The 26,584-nt window shown below is 39.3% G+C and overlaps 2 protein-coding genes across 2 annotated transcripts; both read left to right on the forward strand.

Annotated features, from left to right (window-relative positions):
• Positions 1-200: 200 nt before the first annotated feature.
• Positions 201-9,894, forward strand: ice1 (KIAA0947-like (H. sapiens)). The gene is made up of 20 exons (XM_017409796.3): positions 201-405; positions 539-597; positions 1,216-1,327; positions 1,470-1,546; positions 1,632-1,669; positions 1,766-1,848; positions 1,944-2,020; positions 2,165-2,202; positions 2,322-2,404; positions 2,478-2,514; positions 2,706-2,762; positions 2,878-2,961; positions 3,078-3,418; positions 3,704-6,109; positions 6,257-6,419; positions 6,637-6,797; positions 7,422-7,612; positions 7,755-7,855; positions 7,945-8,043; positions 9,062-9,894. The coding sequence occupies exons 1-20, from the start codon at positions 316-318 to the stop codon at positions 9,241-9,243; spliced, it is 4,479 nt and encodes a 1,492-aa protein (XP_017265285.1). The 5' UTR covers positions 201-315; the 3' UTR covers positions 9,244-9,894.
• Positions 9,895-11,458: 1,564 nt separating this feature from the next.
• LOC108232203 (terminal nucleotidyltransferase 4A) lies at positions 11,459-21,045 on the forward strand. The gene is made up of 12 exons (XM_017409826.2): positions 11,459-12,468; positions 12,550-12,673; positions 14,184-14,230; positions 15,448-15,568; positions 15,704-15,811; positions 15,902-16,030; positions 18,047-18,260; positions 18,736-18,856; positions 18,944-19,047; positions 19,172-19,353; positions 19,542-19,679; positions 19,807-21,045. Exons 1-12 carry the CDS (start codon positions 11,702-11,704, stop codon positions 20,212-20,214), a joined length of 2,463 nt encoding a protein of 820 aa, XP_017265315.1. The 5' UTR covers positions 11,459-11,701; the 3' UTR covers positions 20,215-21,045.
• The last annotated feature ends 5,539 nt before the right edge of the window (positions 21,046-26,584 follow it).

The following is a 26,584-nucleotide window of genomic DNA, read 5'->3' on the forward strand; positions in this document are numbered from 1 at the left end:
GACTTAAAAAATATACCTTTTAGCTTGAGTAAAATTACGCATTCAGCTTATTTATGTAAAAATATTTATATGGATCTGAATACATGCATATTTTGAGATGTTATTGCAACGAAGCAGAAATTAACATATTTTATTTACATTTGCTACAGGCATTCGTAGAGCCTCCTCTTTCGGTCCAGTTCTTCTTGGGTCCTTGATCAACGTGGGAGACACGAAAATGTGATGTTGTTTTGAACCATTTGAGTATGTGACACCGAGAAACGGTGGTCATTTTTTACGCTATTTATTGATAGTTGTGGACTTGAGCGTACTACCATGATGCCGGGAGACAGTCAGTCCAAAACGGCAGCAATTGCTGCGGACGCGGCCGTTGGAAGCTGCCAAAACTGCTCTATTTTGCATCAGGTCAGACAGTCTTGTCTTTTAGCAGTGTTGGAAAAAGCTCACCTTTTCGTAATACGCTCGAATGAGCATGTTGTTAACCATGAATTCACTCGTTTTGAGTTGTTTTAAAGTCTTTTTTATTTTACTCTCACAGAGCCTGACAGAATATGTATCGTCGTTCCTGGCACTAAAACAGAAGATAACAGTGTCAGAGTGAGTATCAACGAGTGACGAGTTGTCATGGTAACGTTATTTTTGAATGTTGTCAAACTCCGTTTAAGTAGGTGCGAAAATAGTCTAGAGCAAATATTTTCTAATATTTTGAGTTTGGTACTACTCTTTGATTAGATTTTTAAAACAACACACTAAGATGCTGCACTTATCAACACTGGCTTCCCTGACCAACGGAGAGGTATTACTGCCAACATGCTAGCTAACTTCTAGCTTTTTAAATGAGTAGCGTTAACAAAATATTTAATTACACACTCCTTTTTTCATGTAAGAACTGCAATGATGTTCAGCTAACAAACGTAAGATTTAATTTAAAAAGTAATTTGTTTACCATTCATTAGTAAGATTTTAAAATGACATCACACTATCATTTATTAAAGATACATTTTTGAAATGATCTTGATGTGTAGATATTTTCATAAAGGCTTTAAGAACATAAGAACACATGACTGGAAAATGATAAAACAAGGGTGTTATTATTTTAAATGGAAGTAACCACCAATGTCAATGGATTGTATGGTGACATGAAAATAAAAAATGACTAATAAATTATAAAATGTGATGTATGTAAATTGATCTTCTCTCATTTTGTCTCTGCAGTGACACTGTCAGGCTTCAACAGCAGCTGAAAGAACTGCAGATCCAGTTGTTTGCTCTGGAGAAGAAGACTGCAGATTATGATTCTGTACAGGCAGAGCTGGACGAAAAGAGGGTATGTTATGTCCTCACAGGACATTGCTGTACTTTCTTTTTTCTTTTTTCTTTTCATGCCACTTATTCTGGTTGCTTAGTTACAAAACCCACTTCTCTTTAAATAGCTGTAACAACTTTACCTTTTCTTCTGACTGGTATAGCATGCTGTGAAGGCTTATGAACAGCTGTCTAAAGAGATGGAAGAATTAAAGCAGGAAAACAGCAACACTGTAGCAAAGTAAGTTACTTTCCCAATTTAGATTTTAGAACGGGGTGTTTGTCACTTCAGCAAATTGTTAAAGTTACTTTTCCTAACCTTTCAGAAATAAGAAGCTTGAAGACCAGTTGCAGTGTTTGAATGGTAATTTGCACACGTATTCTGCACATTCTCCTTAGAAACTTGTGAAATTTATAAACAGCAATTTATAATATTTTAAGATCGTTTTTTGACTCTTAGATTTGACAGAAAAACAGTCACTGGAAAATGCCCAGCTGAGGAGAGAAAAGTCTGCTATTGAAAATGATCTTTTAAAATCTCTGGTAACAAAAAAAGCTCTATTAGAACCTAATATAAATTTACTTTTGACAAAAGTGTGTTCCTTATTTGTCACTTACTGCATGTTTTATCTGTTCAGGCATCTTTAAAGAAATCTCAAGCAGAAGTGGAGAAAGCTGAAAAATTGAGGGAAGAGAATGCCCAAATGACAAACATGTAAGTCTTATTTTGAATTTTATTTTATTACATTAATGTATTTTTTATTTTCATTATTCTTTTTGTTTTATTGGGAGTATATTTAGTAGGTTTATTTTGGTAAATGTTTATTTTCCATAACAATCTATGCATTCTTGTTTTCAGAAAGGATAATCTTGAAAACAAAGTTGGACTGCTTAAACGTGAGTTTTAGAGATCATCTTCTTGGTCTGGAACATAATCCTCTGATGTCTTGAATCTGTGTTTGTGTGAGGCTACTGGTTTATTTGCTTAACAGAAGTTTTTCTTAACTTTATTTCAGACTCAATTGGTCAAAAAAATCATCAGATTGACCAACTGACCAAGGAGAAGCTCCTGCTAGAGAAAAATATTTTTGACCTCCAGGTATAGTAAGGGCTTTTAAAAATGCATACTAAATAAAGTTTTGAACTGACCCTTTGTGTTTGCATTTTTGCAGGAGAGACTAAAGAAACTGGAAAGAGAGAGATGTAAAGGTAAAACCAAGTTAAACATTTGGTTAAAACTGTTTGTGGGATCATAAAGAAGTCAAACCAAACTGGACATTATATTTGTAAAAAATATACGACCTCTGAACAGTTGCTGTTCAACAGGAGCACCATCTTTTATATTACTGAGTTAAAATATGTTTTCAATCTAAGTAACATTTGAATTGTTTCTCAACAAGAATACAGGAGCACAACAACTCAAACAAGTGCACCCAGAGAGCCGAAAGTAGACAAAGGTATGGTGTTGGTAACACTTTGTAAAAATGTATTTGATTAGTTTGTTTTAATCCTGAAAGCAGACTAAAATTGAACTTTTCTTCATGTTGTTTTGTTTTTTGGTGAATTTTTCAGAAAAGGTGCGGATGCTGTTGCAGAGTTTATGGGCGTGTGTGGAGCCAGAGACGAAGCAGTCAGCAGACCTGTTCCACTTGCCTGGTGAGTTATCATTAACTCCTTTTACATATTTTGCTGTTATTATTGATAAAATTCTCATTTTTACAAGGTGACACTTTCTCAGCTTTCCCCTTTTGTTTTTGTTTGTTTTGTTTCAGAGCCTAGTTCCAAACACGTCCTTCCCTCTTCTCCACAAACCAAACAGAAATCTAATCCAAGTAAAATGTCACCCTCTGCTTCTCAGAGGATCGGTGGCTCCAACAGTTACTCACCGTTAAAACCGTCTCCTCAGGCACAGGACATCACCAAACACCAAGTGTCTCCTCAGCGCTTGAGTGGCAAGAAGGAAGCATTCGATTGCAAAAAGAGAAAACGATCGCCAAGGCAACGAAAATCTGAAGATTCAACTCCCAAAAGTAACAGACCTGAAATTTCTTTTGATGCAATAATGGAATTGTTTAAGCCAATGCTTCCCTGCATATCTCCACTACCAGACCTGGTGAGAATTTGGCTATGTTTGATGTTTGTTTTGTTGTGGATGAGAGTTATGTTCACTTTCAGTGTTTATATTTGTAATGTTAAGCCAAAAGTTATGAAAGATACTAAGGAAGTTTACTAGTTAAAGTTAACATTTGAGTGTTTAGTAACTTGCAGAGTACAAATTTTTATGGCATTGTATCCCAAATATGTATAGTAAAACAAAATTTTATTTGTTAGTTTTAGTATGTAGGGGTTTAGTTAATTTGTTTGCTGTTTACTTATTTGCTTTTGAAACTTCTTTTAGGAAAATGAGACAGAAGTTACGGAGATGGCCATTGGAGAAAAGAAATCCCATGCTGGACCCTCTGAGGATTCCCATATTCTTAAAACAGAAGAATCCTTAAACATCACATCACCATCAAAGGACGGTCCAAAATCTGTACTTCAGAGAGAGGAGCATGTGGACTCAATGGATGTTACAACGCAGGAATTCCAACAAGTTTCCAAAGAAAAAGACTCGGGACAAAATAGGATATGTGCTGTTGCTAATCTGACAAACAAACCCCATAAAGATTGTGAAGAAAGTCATTCTGAAAAAGACACATTGTCAAAGGAAGAGACAGCATCATTATCATCATCCCCTTCAACATCAAGGAGTAATGTTTTAGCTGAGGAATCCCAATTAAATGCTGAAAATATAATAGATTCCTGTATTGGGGATACCAACAGCATTGGTGCTGAAACTAAAAATTCTTTTGAAGAGGCAGAACAAGATATCAGGGACAAAAATACAAATATGGATGTTGATCCAAGCATGAGTGATGCTCCCAATACCACAGGAGACAGCGCTGATGGCGCAGAGCCGCTTGGAGGAAGTGATGCAGTTGAAATCTCAGGAGATACAGAAGGTGTCGTGGTTTCAAAAAGCAGCGAGTCTTTGAAGGACAACAGTCTGACAAAAACTGTCTTTGAAGTTGAAAAAAGTAATCTGGATTCTTGTCAGAGCAGTACCGATACCACTGCATTTAAACTCCAGGAAAATACAGAAGTGCCAGAGTGCACTCGATCAAGCAGCAGTGACAGCACGAGTGGTGTCTCTAATATAAATCTCGACGAGAGCCTGGAAATCGCTGCTCTTACCCAGGTTTGTGGGGAGAAGGATGGAATTGCAGCCCAAAAAACTGTAAAAATTGATGTTGTAGCCTCTGACTCCAACACTAAACTTACAAGTTTCACCAAATCTCCAGTGTTGAAGAGGGACGATGATGGGCTCCTTTCCGACAAGGAATATGTTGACTCCAGTTCTGAAACTCATTTAACAGTGGATGTTGAGATTGAGAAAGCGGACAGCAAAGTAGTTTCTTATAGTGCACCTTTAGTTTCTGATTCACCAGAAAAAACTACTGTCAACTGTAAAATTATGGAGAAAAATACACATCTTGTATGTAGACAGCCGAGTCCGACGTGTCTTTTGCCTTCTGTAAAAATGCAGATTTTGAAAACTGACCCAGAAAAATCTAACACAGATGCTGACACAGAACATTCTGTGAAAAACGAAGAGAGTCCCAATCCACACGGAGACATGATGGAAAAGGTGGCTGCCAAAGAGCTTTCTCGGGGCGAAACAGAATCCCGTTGTACTACCTCATTTAATAAAGATGCTTCTGCCACAGAGGGACAGCCTGAATGTTCAGACACGTGTGGCACAGTGCATGAAATGCAAAATTCACAGACGATTAATGAAGAAAAATGTAGCTCGAAAGGAAGTCCAACTGCAGCCCAAACACCAGAGTTTTTTGGGCACGTTCTCTCAGAAATGGGTCCCCCACTTCCTCCTGTCCTGACCCCTCTGAGCACACCTCCAAAGGCAGGCAAATCAATCAACCCAAGGCATGCAATAGGAAAACTGTCATTTCCTTCACCCATGGATTGTGTGGCTTCGCCTACCACTCCCACCAAGGCCCTCTTTGTACCCAACAGTCAACAGCTTAGTTCCTCCTCCCTAAACAGCCCCACCCCTTCTAACGGAGTCCCCTCATCTCCTCTACAGTTCGGCTCTGCCACTCCAAAACATGCTTTGCCGGTTCCCGGTCGCTTGGCCACTAAAGCAAATAATTCTTCCCCATCGTCTTCCGCCAGTCCACCGCAGGAAAACTCAATGAGGATCCTTGACACCATGTATCCCGAGCTCTCAGCTCGTGCCAGGACTCTGAGCATTCTCAGAGGGAATGTCGGCCTCGGCATTTGTTCATCAGAGAGTGGAACGCTGCCCACAACATCTGACAATCAGGTGTCGGGCTTTAAAACCATCAGCTCCACTTCGACGGCCTTCACAAAGACCGAGATGAGGGGGGAAAAAAGGCCAGCCGTCAGTTTGCCTCAGCCTGAAAAGAGTAAATGCTCAAAGCTTGAAACCAGTTCCGCTGACGTTGCTCATGAGCACGTGCCTCCTCCGACCTCAAGCAGTGGAGAAAAGACCACCTCACCTCACACTCCACGGACTGACCAGTTCAAAAGTAGAACAACCCCTCCATCTGCAGAAGCAGCTGAACAAGACCTTCTACCTACTGCTTTAGAGAAAATTAAGAACCAATGCTTTGATTTGCTGCCTGTTGTCCAGAGCCACCTTTATGTTGGCAATCTGCCCAAGAAGCCTGTTCTGAGAGATAAAGAGAAGGAGGTCATCTCAGAGATTTGTGAATCTAGCTTGGTTAGTATATCTTTAATCTTCTTACACATTTAATACTTTGGCTGTAATTTCACAGCCATAGATGTTTAGTTTGTTTGTCTGTGCATCAATTGACTGTACATTTTATTGTGCACTTTATTTGTTAGCTTATTTTCTCCTCATCCACAGGTTGATGATATAATTATGGCCATCTTGAACAAACTAAAAGCTGAGAAAACTCTTCTCAGCTCAAACTACATGCAGGCCCTCTGCCGAGTCTACACAGGTGTGTGTAGACAGAAGAAATACTGGGAGAAGGCTCACATCCTGGCCTACAGCATCCTTACTGAAGGTACTATTAAACTAAAGGCCTTTACTCATCTTTGATACATTGACACAAATAGAACGCAGCTATTATGCTTTTTTATTTGGCATTTTAAAATAAAAGCAACAATGAGATGGAGTTAGAAATGTAGCCTGAAATCTCTTTTCTTACACTTCCTAACTCATGAACTTAATTCAAGTGATTATTTTCTTTTTATTTAGTTGTTTTTTGTCTTTTCCTTCAGATGTTCCAGATTCGGCCAAGCTAGTCTTATTTATAGTGACAACATGGCCCACTGTTCTTAAACACAGCAGCTTGCTGTGCCAGGCCATTCACACCGTCACCAAACTGAAAGCACAAGAAGGCCTTCTCAGCTGCCTTTCAACATTTCTTGGATGGGAAAAGGTATTTTTTTACATAAAGTTTGATATTTGTCATCTGAGTATAATATTAATCTAATACTGTTTTTTAAGCCTATAATCAGTAAGTGTCCATACAGGAATATTGTGCTAAAGTTGCTAAATGAGCACACTGGTGTCATGCAAGTTCACAAATGGAAACATACTTCTGCATCTCATTTAAAATCTTTGTTAGGATGTTTTTACTTGGGCTTGTTTCTAAGTTATATAATTATAACCTTTTCAGACTTTTGGTGCATTTTCTTAAAGCCATCCTAATAAAATGAGGAATTTTTGAAAAATTTGAAACATAATATATGCTAAGTAAAAGAGGTTAAATTTTCAGCTTATATTTTTAGCTACTGGCTTTGCTTTTGTGTTTATTGTTACTAAACAAATCTGTCTTTAAACATGATTTGAATGTGAACAAGCTTTATGCAACAAAATCACTGATGTCGGTCCACTTCTGAAGGGATATATGCATTTCATTTGAATTATCTTAATGGGTTTAGATGGAGTTAATAGCATCATACAATCATCTTATCTCCTCATGCCCACATGTCCTAATCTTGGCTTTTAAAATTAGGTGGCTTGCACCTTTTGAAACCTTGTTTCTGCTTTTTCGTTGTAGAATCCTCCCTGCGACATCGAGCAGCTGATCTTCAGAACACTGTCTGAGCTCCGGTCAGGTTCAAATCAGCCTTTTACTAAACACAGTCGTTATGGAGAAGACCTGGGAACTGAAGGCTGGGAGCAGATTTTCACACTGCATCTTCTGTGTTCACACAAAAAATGGAAATGGACCTACGAACACGTACTGAGGTATGTTTTCTTGTTTTGTTTGTAAAATGTATGTCAGCTTTCCTTGTTCTTCCATGTTTAGTCATATTTCCTTTGTCTACTAAAGAAGTTATTGGCATGGCAGCTGTATACCTGTGCTTACGTTTTCCTTTTAAATTGGCAGCAATGAGTTGTGGCCATTAATGAACACTTGGGTAACACAGCCAAGAGATCAACAAAAACCCGTCTCAGATGTGACTGTCGCGACTGTACTCCGACTCATAGGTCAGTTGTTGTTCCTTTATTTCTGGTATTTTTAGCAAAGTGTGTAATTTTAACTACAAGTGGTGAATTTGATGGTTTTGTTTCATCAGGCCGCCTCTGTCAGCTGGGCCTTAAAGAGACTTTTATTTCCTCTGTGGTCACTGTGGCTAACATCATCAACACATTCATAAGACACGGACAGACTGAAGGTATGACACTACAGCCAAAACACAGACTGTATCTAAAACAGGTTTTTTTGTTTAGTTCTTCTTCTTTTTTTTTTTTTTTTTTGTAGTCTTTCCAGTTTCAGACGTTTGCCCTAATGGATCAAAATTTTCTAATCATATTGGTTTTAAATTTGTAGGTATGTCTGTCTATATGTTTTGGAAAGAGGTAGTTCAGAACTTTTAAGTGGGGTTCTGTCAAAAGATTATGAAACTGTACACATAGCACTTTGAACAACCTCAGTTTGGAGAAATAGAGATTTTTTTTTCTGACAAGATTGATGAGCTAATGGCTAGTCCAAGTGAAGCCAAGACAAAAGTGGGTTGCTGCCACCTTTAAACAACTCCAATTTCAAAATATTTCCAAGCAACTTGTATAAACCTTTACGTCACTGTCAGCTTTGGAGTACACAAATATTCATCATAAATATTATGATAATTGCTGTCTACAGTGTCCCAGACTGCAGAGGAAGTACTACAGCTTGTTGCTACTGCTGCCACTATACGCGTTTGTAAATAATCCTAGAATTCTTTATAAAGAACAATGTAATGCTAAATTGATGGCTCTGGGAATGTTTAGAAACAAATATTTGTGTTAATCTCCAAAGTTTTAAAACTGATGTTTAAAAAGACAGCAATCCATTTTGCTCTAACCCTTCCCAGACTAGCAATTAGCTTGTTGATGTGGCCATAATTAAACTCAGTTTCTCTAAACAGAAGCCAGTCAAAGAGCTGTCTGCAAAAGGTAAGATAGTTATTGTTACCACAGAACCCCACTTCAAAAGATCTGAACTATCGCTTTAAACAAAGTCCATATTTTTCTCATATATATCATGTAGCCAAAATAGTTTATTTAAAATATATACATTTCTATATTTGGGTTGTATTTATTGTGCCAAATAGGTCTGAAACTATAAAAAAATACACACACACAAAACAAAGGGCTATCCTAAGAGTAAATTTTCTCTCATCATTTTAATTCTAGCATGTTTTCTGCCTGCAGGTGTACCATGGGAGGTCCAGTTAGCAGCCGTCTACTGCACCTACGACCTGTCTCCCTGTAACCCTAAACAAGCCCTCAATGCCCTGGCAGGGTGGAGAGGGGAGACGACTCAGCACGTCCCTCCTGCTGTCACTAGCTGCATTAATCAGATAGCATCTATTAGTAGACAGGTCAAGAGCTGAAAATGTACCAGGATTTCAGCGTGTGACTATTTTAAAGACAGGACCGCTACCTCAGTATTTTAATTTACAGCCTTAGATGCAGTGGTTTATCTTATAAGTACCATCTGTGCCTATTCTAATACAGGAAGTCTGGAGTGTCATCATTTTTAGCATCTTAATTATAACTCAATTGTTTCAAATCAGACTTCTTTAGTGTCTGTTTTTTTTAATGTACCTGTCTTTCATAAGTCAGTGTTTACTGCTATTGTAGCAAACCTGTTTTTAAAAGGAGATGCAGAAATGAGTTTTTGATGAAGTTTTATTCAACCGTATCCTGTAAGGAATGCACTAGCATAACTTCTTGCCTCTTTTCTATTCTCAGGTAACGCTGTGAATTATTGTTAACACGGACGTGTGTTAAAGCCTTATTTGTGGAGCTACTGTAAATATGTAGTGTCAGCACTTGTGTTCTAAACAAGTCAGATTGGAAAAAGTGAATGTTTTGTACAGTTTGTTTCAAAGACTTATTTTTTCTAATTAAAATTTACACATACTAAGTTAAATTATGTTTTTTATTTTTGTCATTTTTAATCCTTGGCTTTTCTTTAACTCCATATATCCCTGAGATTTTACCTCAGAATGATGAAACAGAATTTGCCAAAATGTTCTGATGTGACTGAGACAGTGGTGAGAAAAAAAACAAACAATTTCAATATAGTTTTATTTACTTTTAACAACAAATGAGCTTAAAATCAACAGTATACAACAATGAAATTGCATGGCAACAATAGATTGGGTCGTAAATATTTTCACTGTTGTTGGTTTTTGAAAATACTTCACTGCTTTTTCAGATTTATAGCATACCAACAAAATGACTGCACCAACACACACACACAGGGCATGGCAAGTGTTGCTCTTTGATTTTCTTGTTAGGAAATAAAAGATGAATCTTGGTGTCTTTCCACTGTTTTTTTCACCGCCAGAAGGTTGAATTTCTACTTTTTGTATTGTCAGTGAATGCACAGTCCCAAAATAAACTACCGTAATTTTTAGGATTATCATATAAACAGTTATGAACATAAAGCTATTAAAACCTATACAAAATGGCTCAACTACTGATGAGTATGTTCTTTAAGAATAAATAAATATCCATCCATGTCTGGCAGTGTAGCTCTTATTTTCAGGTAACGTTATTGAGTTATTTGTAAGAACTGGAAATACACATCAGGAAAGTCATATTTCTGAAAAGGGCTGCAAAGAAAAGCCCTCAAGACAGCACCGAAAAACAAGGTTCTGTCCTTTAATCTTATGTTCCTGACCATACCTTATCACAAATATTGCATTAAGACTTTTTCAGATGTTTCAACTTGTGGAAAAACTGTATAAAATATGTCTCCTTAAATAGGCAAGTTCAATGGAGTAGGAAACACTCAAGCCCATTCATTCAAACACTCACAGACACATCTTGCTTCTGCAGGCAGGACAAAAAATAGTCACAAACAGTTTATTTCATTTTCACTTTAAGTCTTTTGTTTTGGTTTATTAGAAATTCCATTTTTTGAGACAGAAACACTTAAGTAATATCTAGATTTTACACATTTATGTTGAGAGCTGCCCGGATTTATTGGCGTCAATTTTAGATAATTGCAAAAGCTGTTATTTCCTGGTTGGGCCACCACAATAAAACCCTTCATTTTATTATTATTATTTTTTTAATCAATCATACAGTATATCAATTATTTATGACACAGCAAGCAGTAAATGAACACTTCGGCTAATGAAACTGTTTGTACAACATTTTATATGTGTGTGTGTATATAATTTTGTAATAATAAATATATTTACGTACTTTATCTCACTATTTTAAAAATAGATAGATAGATAGATAGATAGATAGATAGATAGATAGATAGATAGATAGATAGATAGATAGATAGATAGATAGATAGATAGATAGATAGATTCAGAATTCAATGTTAATAGTGATGAAAAATATTATAATAGTAATGGTAATAATATATTAGACATTTAGTATTAGCTTTTAGATTATTTATTATTAATATTAATTATTATTATCATTATCGGGGTTGTATTTAATCTTTCTGAACGTAGTTATCAAAGCTTTCAATTACTTTTATTTTAACAGTCAACTTCCTGTATTTTGCGTGGGCTGTTGCTCCTGACGCTCCGTTCAGCGCCGAGGGGCGTGTCTAAAGATTTAAATCCCTCGCACATGCGCAGAAGCTGATCCGTGCTGCTAGCTGGGTGCGTCATACTGGCCGTCGTCTTTCATGGGGAGTGGAGTCGTCCTAAGCCGCCTGACAAAATCAAGCCAGTTTCCAGACATGAAAATCCTCGAAGGTAACGAGTAAATTGGCACTCTGTCGTTAAATTCTCAAGTGTCCTGGAGTGCAAAAGTGTTCATTTGCAAAGTTGCGTTCATTTTTCGTGGTACGGTTATCTGCCAACTCGAATCCAAATGGATCTCAGGACCGCTTGGATCCAGCCGGAGCAGAAGGGACCGGTCAATTCCCCGTGGGTGCATTTTTGGAGGACCTCGCAGGGATTAGGTGCACATTCCGGCGTTGACAACCACCTTCACCAGCAGCGCAACTTCGCGGTGCAGAATGCGAACTCGGCGGACTCTTGCGGTGAGAGCTGCAGACACGTATCGCCGCCGCCGGGGGTTGTGTTCGGGAAACTGCCGCGGCGAGACGGCGCCGGGGAGCGGGGAAGTGTCCGGAGGAAAGGCTCGCTGTCGCCGTCCTCGTCCTCGCTGGATTCGGAGGCCGAGAGCACCTCGCCCTCCGGCTCCTCGCTCCACATGGACACGCTGAACGCGGCGGACGACGGCGGGCAGTTCTCCCACCTCGGCGAGCGCAAGCAGAACGAGAACTGTGTCCGACAGCAGCACCCGGCCCCGCCGCCCGCTGCTTTCCACGCCGCCCAGCAGCAGCACTGTCGCAGCGTGCTCCAGTCCGGCGGCCACACCCCCACCGGGGTGAAAAACCAGCCCGGAGGCGGCAAGCACCACCACCACCACCACCAGTCCCACTCATCCGGCCGCAGGAGGCACCTGAACCGGGCCAACACCTTCCACGGCTTCAACCCGCTGCTGTCCTACGGCTTCAATGGCCACCATCCTCCCCCTCACCATCACCACCACCACCACCATCATCATCATCATCATGGAGACTCCTCCTGTAGCCTGTGGAAAACCAGGCGCTACAGCCAGGGCATTAATGGGTAAGAAACCAACCAAGCACAACATACCGATCACAAGCTCTAAAATGCTCGCATTTATCTCCTCCCCCTGTTGTTGTCAAGTCTGCACGAGGAGATCGTGGACTTTTTCAACTTCATGTCCCCAAGACCCGAAGAGGAGGCCATGAGGAGGGATGTTGTGAACAGAATAGAGGGGGTCATTAAAGATCTGTGGCCCACAGCACGGGTGAGTGTGGCCGGACAGAGGGGTACCTGACTCCTGCAGGGATTTATGGCTGTGGGGGATGGTGGGTAGATGTTTGATCTTTACTCTGCCATGGTGGGTGAAAGTGGATTTACACATTCCTTTTTTTTTTTGTTTGTTTTATTTTAAGGTGGTAAAGGTGTGACGTGACATTCCAGCAGGAGAGCAAATTTGATTGCAGCTTTAATCATGCAATGAAATTATTACACTTTACTCCTCACCTGCTGCTCCAGGAGCACGGCATTCTGCATTGTACAAAATGTACAGAATTATACAGCGTTAACTAGCCTACAAATAGGGTGGCACAATAGAGGGGGTTTTTTTCTTTTTTTTTTTACATTAGCAGGTGCCACTCAGTGTGTGGGCCCTGGAACCGCTCCTGCCCCAGTCCTCAGAGCTAAACGTGGCCGTTGATGGCTGGTGATTTTAAATGTTTACTTTGTTAATGCTGATGAGCGATTTCATAGCACACTTTGAGTTCATAGCTGAGAAGCTGAGCTGTTTAAAAGGGTAATAGTACAGTACACATTAGGGCCTTGCTTACTTAAAAAAAAATTATCTTCAGCAGGTTTTGCCTCTTTAATTGTCCTAATTCATGTCAGTTTTGTTGTTTTTCTGTGAAGCATCCCCGGCCACCAGAGGTTCCACACACTGGACTGTGGGTTAGTGCTTGAAAGGCAGACAACTAAGTAGATGGGTTGGTTACCGCAGCTAACTGACCTTAGAAAACACAACGGCGGCTATAACGCTGTTAATCTTTTGAGCTAAGTTTCGGTGCGGCAGGAGCAGAGACCGATCTCCAACAGATATTCTCCTTATGCAGGATCCTTGTTTAACATTTTGCAAATAACCATGTGACGTCAGCTGTTGTCTGTCGGAAAACTGTCTCATAACAGGTTGGCTTTTAGTGACACTATTAGGAAATAATCATTGTTTGTACCTCTACAACCAAATTACCTTGTGGAGCCAATCCAATTCAAGATGGCCGCCACAGCCAACTTATCTTAGAGGGCACAAAATTGCTGTCATTCGGTCAGTTTTGCACATATTGTGCTAAACTTTTTGTTCGTTGGTAGCTGAAGTCAAGGTTTGTCCTAAACAGCTAAGACTCTGACATGAAGAGTGGAGGGCGATATGCATTCCTTTAAAGAATACTAGACCTTTAAAAAAAATTTCTGCTGCATTTCTTTCCATCTTTTTAAAAAAACATTAAGATTTTTCCTCAATGAATAAGGCCAAAGGCTTATGTATTAATAATGTTTTCTTCACATTGATCAGTGTCTCTTTTTTTTTAATACATGCTGCTTTCTAGTGTTTTAGGACATCGAACAATCACTGAGTTTAAATCTCACAGCACACGTGTATTCAAGCTACAATATTGGCAAAGTTAATGATAAGTATGGAGACACTGTCAGCATGTTGGTCATCTTGTTAAAAGTTCAACTGTATCATAAGTTAAACTAAACTTTTGATTTCACCATGTTGTCTGCAGGTGGAGATATTTGGCAGCTTCAGCACAGGACTGTATCTTCCTACAAGGTAACGTTTGCTTTGTCCACTCTGAACTCACACAGGCTTCTTGTTTTGTAGGTCTGACCGTGGGAAAACCTAATATATAATTCTAGCCGGGGTTTATCGATCCTTTTGTGTGTGTGAATTAATAAATCATAATATTTAGTGCTTGTCATTGTGGAAAGAGGCAAAGTAGAGGCAGCAAAAGGTCGAAGTTTAACATTTGTTGAGGAAACGGACAAGAAGAATATGTATAAATGAATTCATGTTTATTTGGGTGTCTGCACGGTTATTTTGTTAAAGGTACTCATTGCAAAGTATGAAATCAACCATAAACCCAGGTTAATCCTGAACTATATCTAATGGTGCCGTTTAAAAGAGTTTACTCACGTATATTGATATGCAGATTTGAAATGAGGGTCCACACTCACTGTAAACAAACCAGCACTACATCAAAATTGTCTGACTTCTCCATCCCAAACAGCGCTTTCATCATGTTACAATTGTTGACCTGTTTCGCTTACAAATTTTAAATTTAAGAACACCTTAACCATTGATACGAGGGAGGAATTTTGTTTAATTTCTTTTGGGTGATCATTCTTTATTGCATTGAGTACCTTTTTTAAAATGGTCATTTTTTTTTTTAGTAAAAAAAAAAGGGTTTCAAATTTACGGGCTGTAAAAAGTTGTAAAAGTTATGTGACCTTTGATGTGACCTTAGTAGGTTGTAATGAATTGCGACGTGAACAAAGAGCAGCACAGCAGCTAAGGATGTGAATGCAATTTGTGGCTTGTAAGTTATTAAAAGTCCAAACATTATGGCTCTACCTTGATGTGCTTTCTGAGGCCTGAGCATCAGTGGCTCCACACCGTGTCCCAAAGCGTGGTGTGGGGTAGGTGGAGTTTGCAGCAGCAGATCGACCAGATGTCCCACTCAGTCCAGACGTGAGAGCAGCGTATGGCCACGCCGACCCTGTGGCTGACGGGGTTGAGTTAGTGACCCTGCTGAACGTACACCCAGGCGTTAATTTACTTTTATGTTGTCAGCTGTTAATGACATAGTAAGCTTGAATCGCTGTGACGAGTTGTTCCCGGTTTAAGCAGACCCCTCCTCCTTTGCTGCTTGTCATCACTTCCAGCTGGGTCGTACCCCAGCTCACTGAACAGGAAGATGTTTGCTATGTAACCTTGGTTGTCGACAGTTCTTAAAAATGTTTCACTTTTTTTATTGTTTCTGTCTACAGTGACATCGATCTGGTGGTGTTTGGAAACTGGGACCATCCGCCACTGCAGGAACTTGAGCAAGCCCTGAAAAAACACAATGTGGCCGGCAATTACCCCATCAAAGTCCTGGACAAAGCTACGGTGGGTCGACAAAAGCCAGCGCCTTTTTTAAATAACTGTTCTAAAAGAGAGCGTCACTGTTAGCTCATCATAAAGCCATAAAATGTTGTCTGGCGTGCGCTTTTTCTGTTTAATGAATTCTTGTTCTGCCATCAGGTACCCATTATTAAACTCACTGACCATGAAACGAAGGTAAAAGTGGACATCAGCTTTAATGTGGAGACTGCAGTCAAAGCAGCGCAGTTCATCAAGAGCTACCTAAAGGTAAGCCTCAGACAGCAATATTTTTAGGTGGTACTAACGCTGCGTTGTTCGCTTGTTGTTCATTTTTTCCTTGTCTCCTTTGTTTTGTAGATGTACACTGTTCTTCCACCCCTGATCTTCGTCCTGAAGCAGTTTCTTTTGCAGAGGGATCTCAATGAAGTCTTTACTGGAGGCATCAGCTCATACAGCCTTATACTGATGGCCATCAGCTTCCTGCAGGTGCTCATAATCATGCCATGCAGTGTGTGATGTTAACCTGTAGGCCAGGTATCATACAGGCCAGTTCTATGCAGTCTCAGTTCAGAAACCTACAAGCACTACAGTGGTGGTTTCATTCATCTGGTTAATTTAGGTTTTCTTCAGGTTCTGAAAATATTCATAAGAATTACCATTATACATGTCATTTAAAGGCCTTTTCAGTCTCAAATATACTGATCACCTTGATAATTCATAAGAATTCAAAGTTGCATAAAGACAAAAGTGTGAAAATTATAACAAATAATGCTATTTTAAAATACAGAGGCTATAATTAAGACAAGAAAAGTCATTTAGGTCCTGATCTCAGAATTGAGTTATTTAAGATTTATTTATCTGTCTGTTTCATATTAATGTGCAAATCATTTCACTGATTTGCTCAAGTAAAAATTAGAATTTTGTCTCATGTCCAGATGGAGACAAATTTTCTAATTAATCCAGTATCAGCAGTTTAATGACTTTTCAGCAAATCCAATATGAAATGCTCATATTATGTGCTGAATTTATGGTGCTGATGTGCTCAACTCCCAGTTTGTTGTTCTGACTGGAGCCCAACAGCAAAGCTTTTCAGTCAGCATGAAGTAGGAGCGTTGATAAACCTGCAGGTCCATCTGTGTGTCCGGTTAATGAGCGTTTATATCAGATTCTCTCTGAGTCGTGTCAGCTGGTAAATTGAAAAATAGTGTTTGGACAAACAAATTATTTTTTGTTAAAATTGTTAGATTAAATAATGAAAGACTGTCAGTGAATCAACACTGTTGTTGTTAAATTTGGAGATTTCTTATGTCAGTGTTTGGTAAACATCTAAATGCTTTAAATTGACGACTAAAAGCAGTACTTTATTTTGTGAGGTATTTGACTAATTAATGTTAATTTGGCATTAATATAGAGAATTTTAATTGGTTATAATAGGTCTGACTTTTCTTTCTGGATTATCCTCAGGTAGTGTTGCCATGGTGATCTAGCTTGTTTTAAACTAAAGCTGCTTTAGTGACCCAGAAAACTGAGTTTTAGCTCAACATTAAGTGAACGAATCCATTCGTTTCAGATGTTTTCAGGCAGGGATGCTAATATTTGTAACTTTTTCTTATTGAAAAAGTATTCAGTAACGGGTGGTAAAACATGTTTTGCAAATATTTATCAGGGTTTTTACTGTGAGGCACCTTCAAACAAGCAAGTCAGACAAGGTTGAGTTCAACAGCAACATTTTCAACAGGACAAAAAGTCCCTCCAGTCACCACCAGGTGTCACTGTTGCTCTTTAACTCTGGGAGGACAGGACACTGACTGAACATTTAGATGTTGTGCCTGATTGATTCATGTATGAAGGAGGTGTAAGAACTTCTGTCTCATGAGAACAACAACGTTAAATTTAGTTAATTTTAAAAAATCCCTGTCTATGAACCAATAATGAGGTTGTAGTCATTTGCTCTAATAATTAGCATAAGAATATAGACTTGCTGAAACACAATTGAAAGAAGATGGAGGCAATCTAAAGATTTGTTTCAAATTTAAAATTTCATGTGTTTATTTGAATATAGTTGTAGCATAACATTTCAAATGTGCTGAAGCATTTTTTTGGTATGTCAGCAAAATATTAGACAAAAAAAGTAGATTCATAATTTTGTAGTGATTTGCAGCTAAATGAAATCAGAAACTGCATATTTTAAAGAAGATTTTTATTGTAAAGCTGACAGATCCATCCATTAAATAATGAGTAATGTGGGAAAGTGTTGGTTAAGTTTAATTAATTTAAAAATAAATTAATAAAATGGGACCCTAAAATGTAGGTATTGTATTAGTATATTTAAATAGTTCAATAAGTCAAACTTGCCCTAAAGGAAAATATGTTTTTTACCTAATTATTTTAAAATAATTAGCATTAAATGTATTTTGCTGCTGTGTTGTGCTGTCCATCAGATCAGGATGTTTTAAACTGGATTTGTCCTCAAATTTGCCCTCTCCCTGCCTTGTTAATCAGTTACACCCTCGGATTGACACGCGACGCACCAACATTAACCTGGGCATCCTGCTCATTGAGTTCTTCGAGCTCTACGGTCGTGACTTCAACTACATGAAAACGGGCATCCGGGTGAGGAACGACGGCGCCTACCTGTCCAAGGAAGACGTGCTGAAAGCCATGGGGAACGGAAACAGGCCATCCATGCTCTGCATCGAGGATCCAGTCCAGCCAGGTCGGCTTTATTAGGAAATTATGAATATGTTTACTACACTCAAATCACTCCTCTGATCAGATGATGTGCATGTGGCTTAACTACAGAAGAAAACACTAAAACATCCAAAATCTGTTGTCAGTGCAGTCAAGTGGAGATGTGAATATTAAACTTTGAAGCATAAAAGATGTGAAAAAGGCCAAATCCTGTGTTTCTGTAATTCAGCGGGAGCATTAATTTCTGGTGGAAGTTGTTGCCATTATGTCAAGTGTGTGAACGTGTGAAACTAATCATTATGCTTTTGACCTTTTTTAAGCATTTAATCTCAATTTCCTTTTAATTGCGCTCTGCACATGTGAAGTGCTTTTGAGATTTTTTTTTAATTATTTTTTTTCATTTTTTTTTTTTTTTTTTAACTGTTCCACACCTACATGGTGTTTTGAGCTGGAGCGTTAGGTTGTCCGGTGCGTGATCTCAATGTTCTTATTTCTCCCAGATAACGATGTGGGCAGGAGTTCATACGGAGTCCTGCAGGTGAAACAAGTTTTCGACTTCGCCTACATGGTGCTGAGCCACAGCGTGTTTGCACGCTCTTATCCAAACAAAGAGTACGACAGGTTGGTTGCTCTGACACTACTGCTGCCTTTTCTTGCTCACAAATGGGAGTTTTCTGGAGGCATATCATCGTCCTTTCTTTGTTGCAGCACTTTAGGTCGGATCATTAGAGTTAGCCCCGAGGTGCTGGCCTACAGGGAATGGACAATCAAGAAGTGGGGCGCCAAGCAGTGTGCCAAGCTGGAGAACCAAGGCAAGCTTGCGCTCCTCTTTTGGCGAAAACTTACTTTGTTTGAATGTTAAATCTGAAGTGATGAGCCAGCAGCTGCCAAGTTATGCAGCCTTTTCTCAGTGCGAGTATCCTGTGTGGTTTTTAGATGTGGAGGCCTGTGAGCAGGATCTCGCCCGGCTGATGGTGGTTGAGGATCAAAGGGACTCTTCCTCCCCCCTCAGCGCTGACTCCTCCTCACCTTCTCCAGTCTTTCCTCCCAGCCCTCAGCACCATTCGTCATCATCTTCTGCATGCTCACTTTCTTCCTCCTCCTCTGGAAGTGACATTGTAAGGCCACGCTATTGTTTTCTTTCCTTTTTCCATAAGTAAAACCTGAGCCTATAACAAATTTACATGTACGGTGAGTTTACTCTGTTGCCACGCCGAAGATTGTCGTCAGAATATTGTCATCATAGACACCACGATGCTGATAAAGAGTTTGAAGGTCTTTTTTTTTTTTTGTAAATACTTTCCAGGAGTCTGATTCTCCACAAAGCAACAGTGCTGCTATCCAGCTCTACCCTCTGGCCTTGGCTTCAATTCACTCGATGATCCAGATGGCTGCTGACCTGGGAGCCACACAATCAGCAAACTTTATCCACGCCATGCATCAGGTTAGACCAGAAGGTTTTCTCAGATCTTATGAACTGGGGCTCTGTGTGATTATGAACAGCTAATATCTTACAAAACAAAATATTCTTGGATTCTCACTGCTTGTTGTTTTTGTTTTTCTATGTTCAGATGGCTCTTCCAGAAAATGTCACCTTCCCCACTCTGTCTGATTGTCAGTTCTACCACGAGAATCCTCCTTCCATCAGTGCCGTGCACCGCCACACAACGCAAGCCATACAAGTCCCTCAGCCCGCTAAGCCCACGAGCCCCCTCCTCAGCCCCCTGCACTACCCTCAGGTAGGTGGGCAGCATACCTACACATACGCCATGAGATCCAAGTCCCACAGCTCCATCGAGCTGCAGAAGTTCGGCTTCAAGCAGAACCAAGCTGCCTGTAACCTCCAAGGCAACTTTAGTCCCCAGCACAGGCTGGTTTCCCAGAGTCCGCACGTGGTGTCAAGTTTCCGAAACCAGCAGCAGTACAACTGCAACACCTGGAGACGCAGGAAGAAGGACAGTGTCCCCGCTCCCAACTAGAGCCAATGAAAGAGCTAAAGAACTCGCCGTGTCCTGTTGTGAAAGCGTCTCCACCGTGTTGACATTCACGAGTCAACTCTAGCTGTTTCCCCATTGCTTGTTGAAAACCTGCGAAAGGCTTCAGGTCTTAACTGTGCTTATTTTGTACCATCACTCTGAAAAGCCCTGACCCTCCCTCTGAACTGGATGCACACCAGCACAAAGTCGATCGATGAATTGGTGGTCCTGGGCCTTCCTCCACAGCGTCACCTCCTGTGATGTATTGATTGTCCGTGCAACTTGAACGTCTCAAACATCATGTGCCATAGTGCTGACATGGTTCATCTCTTGAACTTTTGTTTCTTACTGAGCTTTGCTCATCAGGTTTTAGCCTCATCTGGTTTCCTGAATGCATCTGTTTCTCAGCTCTAATCACAGCTCTTAAGGTTTGGAGTATTTCTTGCAAACTGTACTCTAAACTAAAGCAAAGCACTGCTTTACCTTTCTACCTATGCAGCGCAAAGCTGACAATGTTTTGGATGTGACGGCACAAAACAGACAATGTCTCAAGTGCTTACACTGTGACGACTGGTTTGAATGTACAAATATTTTTGTTTGAATGTGAGTGTTGGTCAGACTTTTCCGTTTTCTTGTTTTAATCACAGTATTTTTTTTTTTAGTTTTTCAACATTGACACTATTATTTTGTTCTGTACTGTAAACATTGACACTTTATTTTATGTTTGTTTGCATTTGTGTGCAATTATTTGTTTTTATTTAATTTATTTCACATTTTAGTTTAATTTTAGTTTTTTTTTTTTGTTTTTTTATTACTGCATTGATCTGTGCAATAGATGGATTCAAGGGCCTAGACAAATTGTATGTGTGTGGGTGGGTGGGATGGGGTGTGTGTGCATATGAGTGAGTGATTGGGGGTTTCCAATTTTCCAGAAGGGGGAGCTATGGTATAACATTAGAAATGTGCCAACCCCCCCCCCCCNTTCATCAATAATGCCAACCTTTTTACTTCAGTTTAATTTTCTTGTTGTATTGGGATCACTTGACATTGTGCCAACTATCTGTCCAGATATTTTCCAAAAGATCTCATTTTAAACCTTAAACATCCAGAGGTTTAAGTTTTTCCCCCTTGACAGCCCAGGTTAGGGGGGGAAGCACCATTAGCCATGTTTACACGTCATTTCAAAACTAGTTGGTGCTATTTATACCAGCAAAGTGTCTTTTTTTTGCCTATATATGCTTTGATTTTGTTAAAGCAAAAGGTTGACTTCCATTACTGGCCAAGTTTGCTCTCTTTTTTATTTTATTTTTTTTATTTTGGTAGATAACCAGAGCTTCCTGTATTTGTACTGCTAAGGTTTACATAGTGTTTATTATACGTGCCACCTCCTAGATTACCTTTACAGTCGGTGATTGTTAGAACTGGCATCATGTCAAATCCTTTTTTTTTTTTAATTCAATAAGCGAAATTCTAAATCATAAGAGGTCCTTATATTTCTGAGGATTTTGCTCTGCTATATTTAAAGTTTGTATTTTTAAAAACAAGATTTTACAGCCACTTGGTTTACACAGCAAACCACAAGAGGTCTGAAGCTCGGGATGCCATAGATTCCCACTTTTTAGTTTTGGTGGAGGCTAGAAACCGCAACCAAAATCTGGTGTTTCAAAAGTCTAATAATATTGACTCTCTGCACGTCAAATCGAGCTTAGTATTTTTTTGGCATCATCCCTTTCTTTTTAATTTTTTTTTCCAGCTTTTCAGCACCTTGTTTTGAAGATGTTGATGTGGTTTGTTACTGTATTGCAGCTCACCAAACCCCCAGGTTATATCGGTGAAGTGAAGGATGGGTTGTAACGTGTAAACAAGTCGCATTTAGATGTATATCTTGTTTTTTTTTAATGTAAGTTTTCTATTTTTTTAAATAAACATTTTAAAACTCACATCTTCAGTTTAATGTAAAATTTATTTGTCTCCAGTGGACTTGTGGGTATATAAGACTTGTCAGTTTGCATTTCCTAAAGATGTATTGAACCCAAGAAAATTCCTGTTTTGTCAGTTGCCTGTATTTCATCTGTTACTGGCAAGATTTGCTGCATTTTAGGCTCGTGACACTGCAAAATGAATTAAACGGGCAATTTGCGGCCAGTAATAAAATTGGGGAAAGCTTTTAAACAAACACTGGAAACTATCTGCATATTTCCCCTTTCCAGCACATCATGTTGAAGATTAATGGACTCTGCAGTGATTTCAGTGTGTGAGGGGCAGAGACGTAACTGGGACGCATGTTATCACCAATCTCACAGACGATGCAGCATAAATAACCATCATTTGTCAAATCTGATTTAATCACTAGGGTAAGGTTTTTTTGGGGGGAAACCTTTTGTGAAGTATGACAATGCAAGGTCTCATGGGGAAATGTGGCTTAAATCTTTATAGTACCAAACAAAAAAAAGTCTTGTGATAACTGGGATTCTGGGACAGATTGTGTCTTTCTGTGATGGCAGCATTAATGCAGAAAAGTACCATGGTATTTCAGAGTAACATATGCTGCCTTTGAGACATTTCCAGGATAGTCTTACTCTCTGTATATGTATTTGAGACAATACTAAACTACTTTCTGCACACATTACTGAAAAATGCACTTTCCTCAAAAATGTGTGGACAGTTTTGAACAAGTTGAAATGTTTCACTGGATAAATCTGTGGTGAGACTTCTTGTAACTGTTTTAGGAGGAGTTGCAACGTTACAAAATTTTAGTAACATTGGCTGATATATTCCTATATGGCAGGGGTGGCCAACCCTGGTCCTGGAAGGCCACCATCCTGCATGTTTTCCTTGTTTCTCTGCTCCAACACACCTGATTTGAATCAATGGGTGATTAACAGGCTTCTGCAGAACACAAAGAGGTGATTAAACCACTGAATCAGGTGTGTTGGAGCAGGGAAACAAGGAAAACATGCAGGATAGTGGCCTTCCAGGACCAGGGTTGGACACCCCTGCTATATGCATTTCCTAAGATCAGTTGGCTGTGACGGCCATGTTGATTCAGGTTGATTCCAAAAGTTTCTCAGTTCTAGACGTACATCTAATGAATGTTTTCTGGAAGTTTCATTCAAATCTGCCCTGTCGTCCTGTCGATACGCTGACAGACAGAGTTGACCCCAACTGACAAAATCTTAAAGCGGAGGCAGCGTAGATGTCACACTGAATTGTGCAATTCTTTAGGAACTGTCGTTTTAGTCTTTCAATGTGTTTGATATTGATTCTGCATTCACATTTTCAAAATTTAAGGGACCATAATCAGAAACCCCCCTTTTCATTTATGTAAAGGAGAAGCAAAACACCTGAAATGATGATTATTCAGTTTATTAAAAATTAAATTATGATTATTGTTAGTTAAAAATGTCAGTTATGTTCAGTTTCAGGTCTCGGATCCTGATCGATATTTTTTTTTTAAATGGAGTCACTTTTTAAAACAAGTATTTCACAGAGTCCTGCCTCCTATTTTAGTTGTTCTTCTTTCTTCTTCACATTCAGGAATGTAGTTGATCGTGGACTGAGAAGTATTTATTGCTTCCTTTCTTGCACATTAATCCCTCCTGCTGTCTGAGGGGGGCACTGGAGGTCTGCTGTCGCTGCATCACATCCTCTGTTTTCACTAAACCAGCAGCATCCGGGAGAGTAGAACATGACAAGTATTCAATAAAATAAATCACAGAAGATCTGATCACACATTATGAGCTGGTGTTTTGAACCTTTATTTGACCCCTTTCTTTATTTAGACCTGCTGAGTAAGGGAAACAGAGCCATAAATTAACTTCCTTTCACTGTCTACCTTGATGGTTCCACAGCAGTAATATTTGGCAGAGCTACAGCTCATAATATAGTTAAAAGCTGTCTCTCTGTCCTGATGGATATAATATCCTGATTAGATGAGCACAGAACAGCACCGGAGCCTAATATTATTGGGTATCTGCAGAGGGAAAAAAAACCACCACGCTAACAGGGAGGCAGTCATGTTGATGCACCAATGAGACATTCTGCTGCTACTGCACACCTTGTTTACCCCCGCAGCTTCAGTTGCATGTCCACTTCAAACGGATGACGTACGCCGAGACCTGAGGGGAGAAAGGAGTCGCCTGCAGCAATAATCCGGCTTCTGAGATCTGCAGCAGCAGGATTGTTGCTTCACAGCAGCCCCCCCCAAATCGCAAGTATCAGAAATCAGAACATAACTGTGCTAAATGTCACCTCTTTAAAAAAAAAAAGACTTAATTGCTTTGACCTGACTTCTGAGAGGTGAAATGTAGCCTTTTTGGGACTTTTCTCCTCAATCAATACAATGCAAAAGTGTGAAAACCATGGCAGCATGAAACAAGCTGAGATTTTCTTTTTTTTTTCTTTCCTTTTTTCATCTTTATCCAACTGGCATTAAAAATAGGTTTCTTCTGAGAAAAGATCAATAGTTCTGGGCTGTTTTTTTTTTGTTTTTGTTTTAAATCTCTTGGCTCTTCCTTCCATTCGAGCCCACTCAGGTCTTCCATAATGTGATATACAACAAGTTTTTGCAAACGAAGCTGTTCAAATTTAAAAAAAAAAAAAAAGAACAAAAGAACAAAGGAGATGTCTCATGTCAGGAAACTCCCTAAATTTCTTGAAGGAATGCATATCACCCGTCACCTTTCATGGCAGAGTTTTAAACTAAACTCATCTTACATTGAGAAATGATGGCGTTGTAGCCGTTTTAGTCCAACCTTGTAAATGACATTATGCGTGAGCTCCCGTGATGTTACCCAGGGTATGTGTTGTAAATGACTCTCGGCTACTACTACAGCAGTTTCTAGTTCAACAGCTGTAAAACTGACTGAGTTAATGCCATTTTTGTGTAGACTAATGTCTACACTTGATTCAGGTTGACTCTAAATGTTAATCAGCCATAGGTGTACCCCAAATTATGACTTTCTTCAAGTTTTGTAAAAAAGAAAAAGAAAAATCAGTGGTTCATTAGATATTTTAGTAAGAGACACACACACATACATGGGCAACATTATTGTTTGTTCTCACTTGGGCCAGACCAAAGGATTTAGAAAAACTAATAAGTATGAGAACAAAGGTAGTACTCTGTGGTTTCACTGTCTGTACTAGCTGGCCTGATTTAAAATTTTACCCTAAAGGAAGAACTCCATGGCACTTTTCGTGTTACTTGGCGTCTGACAGAATAACTGTGTCACAGAGAAATTATTTAAAATTGTTAATGATGAATGAGGCCGACATGTTGGACATCTGAATGCTGCTTGAGGGCTAGATTATGTATTTTTGAAAAGCTACAAGTCCATGTCTTGGTCAGGTTTAAAGACTTTATGTGAATGTAAGTCAGGAGGTCCCATAACACAGGTATGCTTACTGGGATTTGTTGTAGGAACATATGTTTAGTCTTACCTCTAATAATTACCAGTATTAACAAGCCTTTTTCTTTTTTTCTGCCAAATGCTCTTTAAGCCTGCCTGTCTTCACGACTCTTCTTTTGTATCTTTCTGGAATGGACATAATCATGTGATCAAAGTTTCTGCTTACAGGTCTTGTTTGTTGTGTACGCCAGACATATAGAAGGCACATTTTTTTCCTATTATGTAATTTGCAAAATGTGGCCAACAAGACAGCGATGATGATCCTGAGATGTGCCAAACAGAGATAGCTGACACACTGTTGTATCAGTGGAGTAAGGGAGAAAACAAAGGGCAACTAAGGAGTGGCTCCGTAAGAAGCATTTCAAGGTCCTGGAAGTGGCCTAGCCAGTCTCCAGAACGGAACCCAATAGAAAACCTTTGGAGATTAGCTGACACTCAATGTTGTCCAGTGACAACCTGAAAGATCTGGAGAAGATCTGTATGGAGGAGTGGGCCAAAATCCCTGCTGCAGTGTGTGCAAACTTGGTCAAGAACTACAGGAAACGTTTGCCCTCTGCAGTTGCAAACAAAGGTTTCTGTATCAAATATTAAGTTCTGTTTTTCCATTATATCAAATACTTATTTCATGCTTAAAAATGCAAGTTAATCATTTAAAAATCATTCTATTTGTTTTTCTGGATTTTTTTTTCTTAGATTCTGTCTCCCACAGTTGAAGTGTACCTACGACAAAACAATTACAGACCTCTCCATTCTTTGTAGGCGGAAAAAACTTGCAAGTGTATCAAATACTTATTTTCCACACTGTACATCTGAAGCTTTGGTTTTCAACTTGAAACAGGTGGAATGTTCCCTCAAGAGGAGATCAAGTTATTCTGAGTTTTGTTCATGAGTGATGGTAAGATGGAGTGGGCAATGGTTTAACGAATCGAGGTCTTGTCTGCAGCAGCAGCAGCATTAATTTCTTA

The sequence above is a fragment of the Kryptolebias marmoratus genome, linkage group LG16, assembly GCF_001649575.2.
Source record: "Kryptolebias marmoratus isolate JLee-2015 linkage group LG16, ASM164957v2, whole genome shotgun sequence".
Taxonomy (NCBI): Eukaryota; Metazoa; Chordata; class Actinopteri; order Cyprinodontiformes; family Rivulidae; genus Kryptolebias; species Kryptolebias marmoratus.

Coding starts and splice junctions, on each gene's coding strand:
- ice1 (XM_017409796.3), top strand. CDS start 316: ATGATGCCGGGAGACAGTCAGTCCAAAACGGCAGCAATTGCTGCGGAC. Junction 406..538: donor ACTGCTCTATTTTGCATCAG/GTCAGACAGTCT, acceptor TTACTCTCACAG/AGCCTGACAGAATATGTATC. Junction 2,763..2,877: donor AGAGCCGAAAGTAGACAAAG/GTATGGTGTTGG, acceptor TGAATTTTTCAG/AAAAGGTGCGGATGCTGTTG.
- LOC108232203 (XM_017409826.2), top strand. CDS start 11,702: ATGGATCTCAGGACCGCTTGGATCCAGCCGGAGCAGAAGGGACCGGTC. Junction 12,469..12,549: donor TACAGCCAGGGCATTAATGG/GTAAGAAACCAA, acceptor GTTGTTGTCAAG/TCTGCACGAGGAGATCGTGG. Junction 18,261..18,735: donor CGAGGATCCAGTCCAGCCAG/GTCGGCTTTATT, acceptor TATTTCTCCCAG/ATAACGATGTGGGCAGGAGT.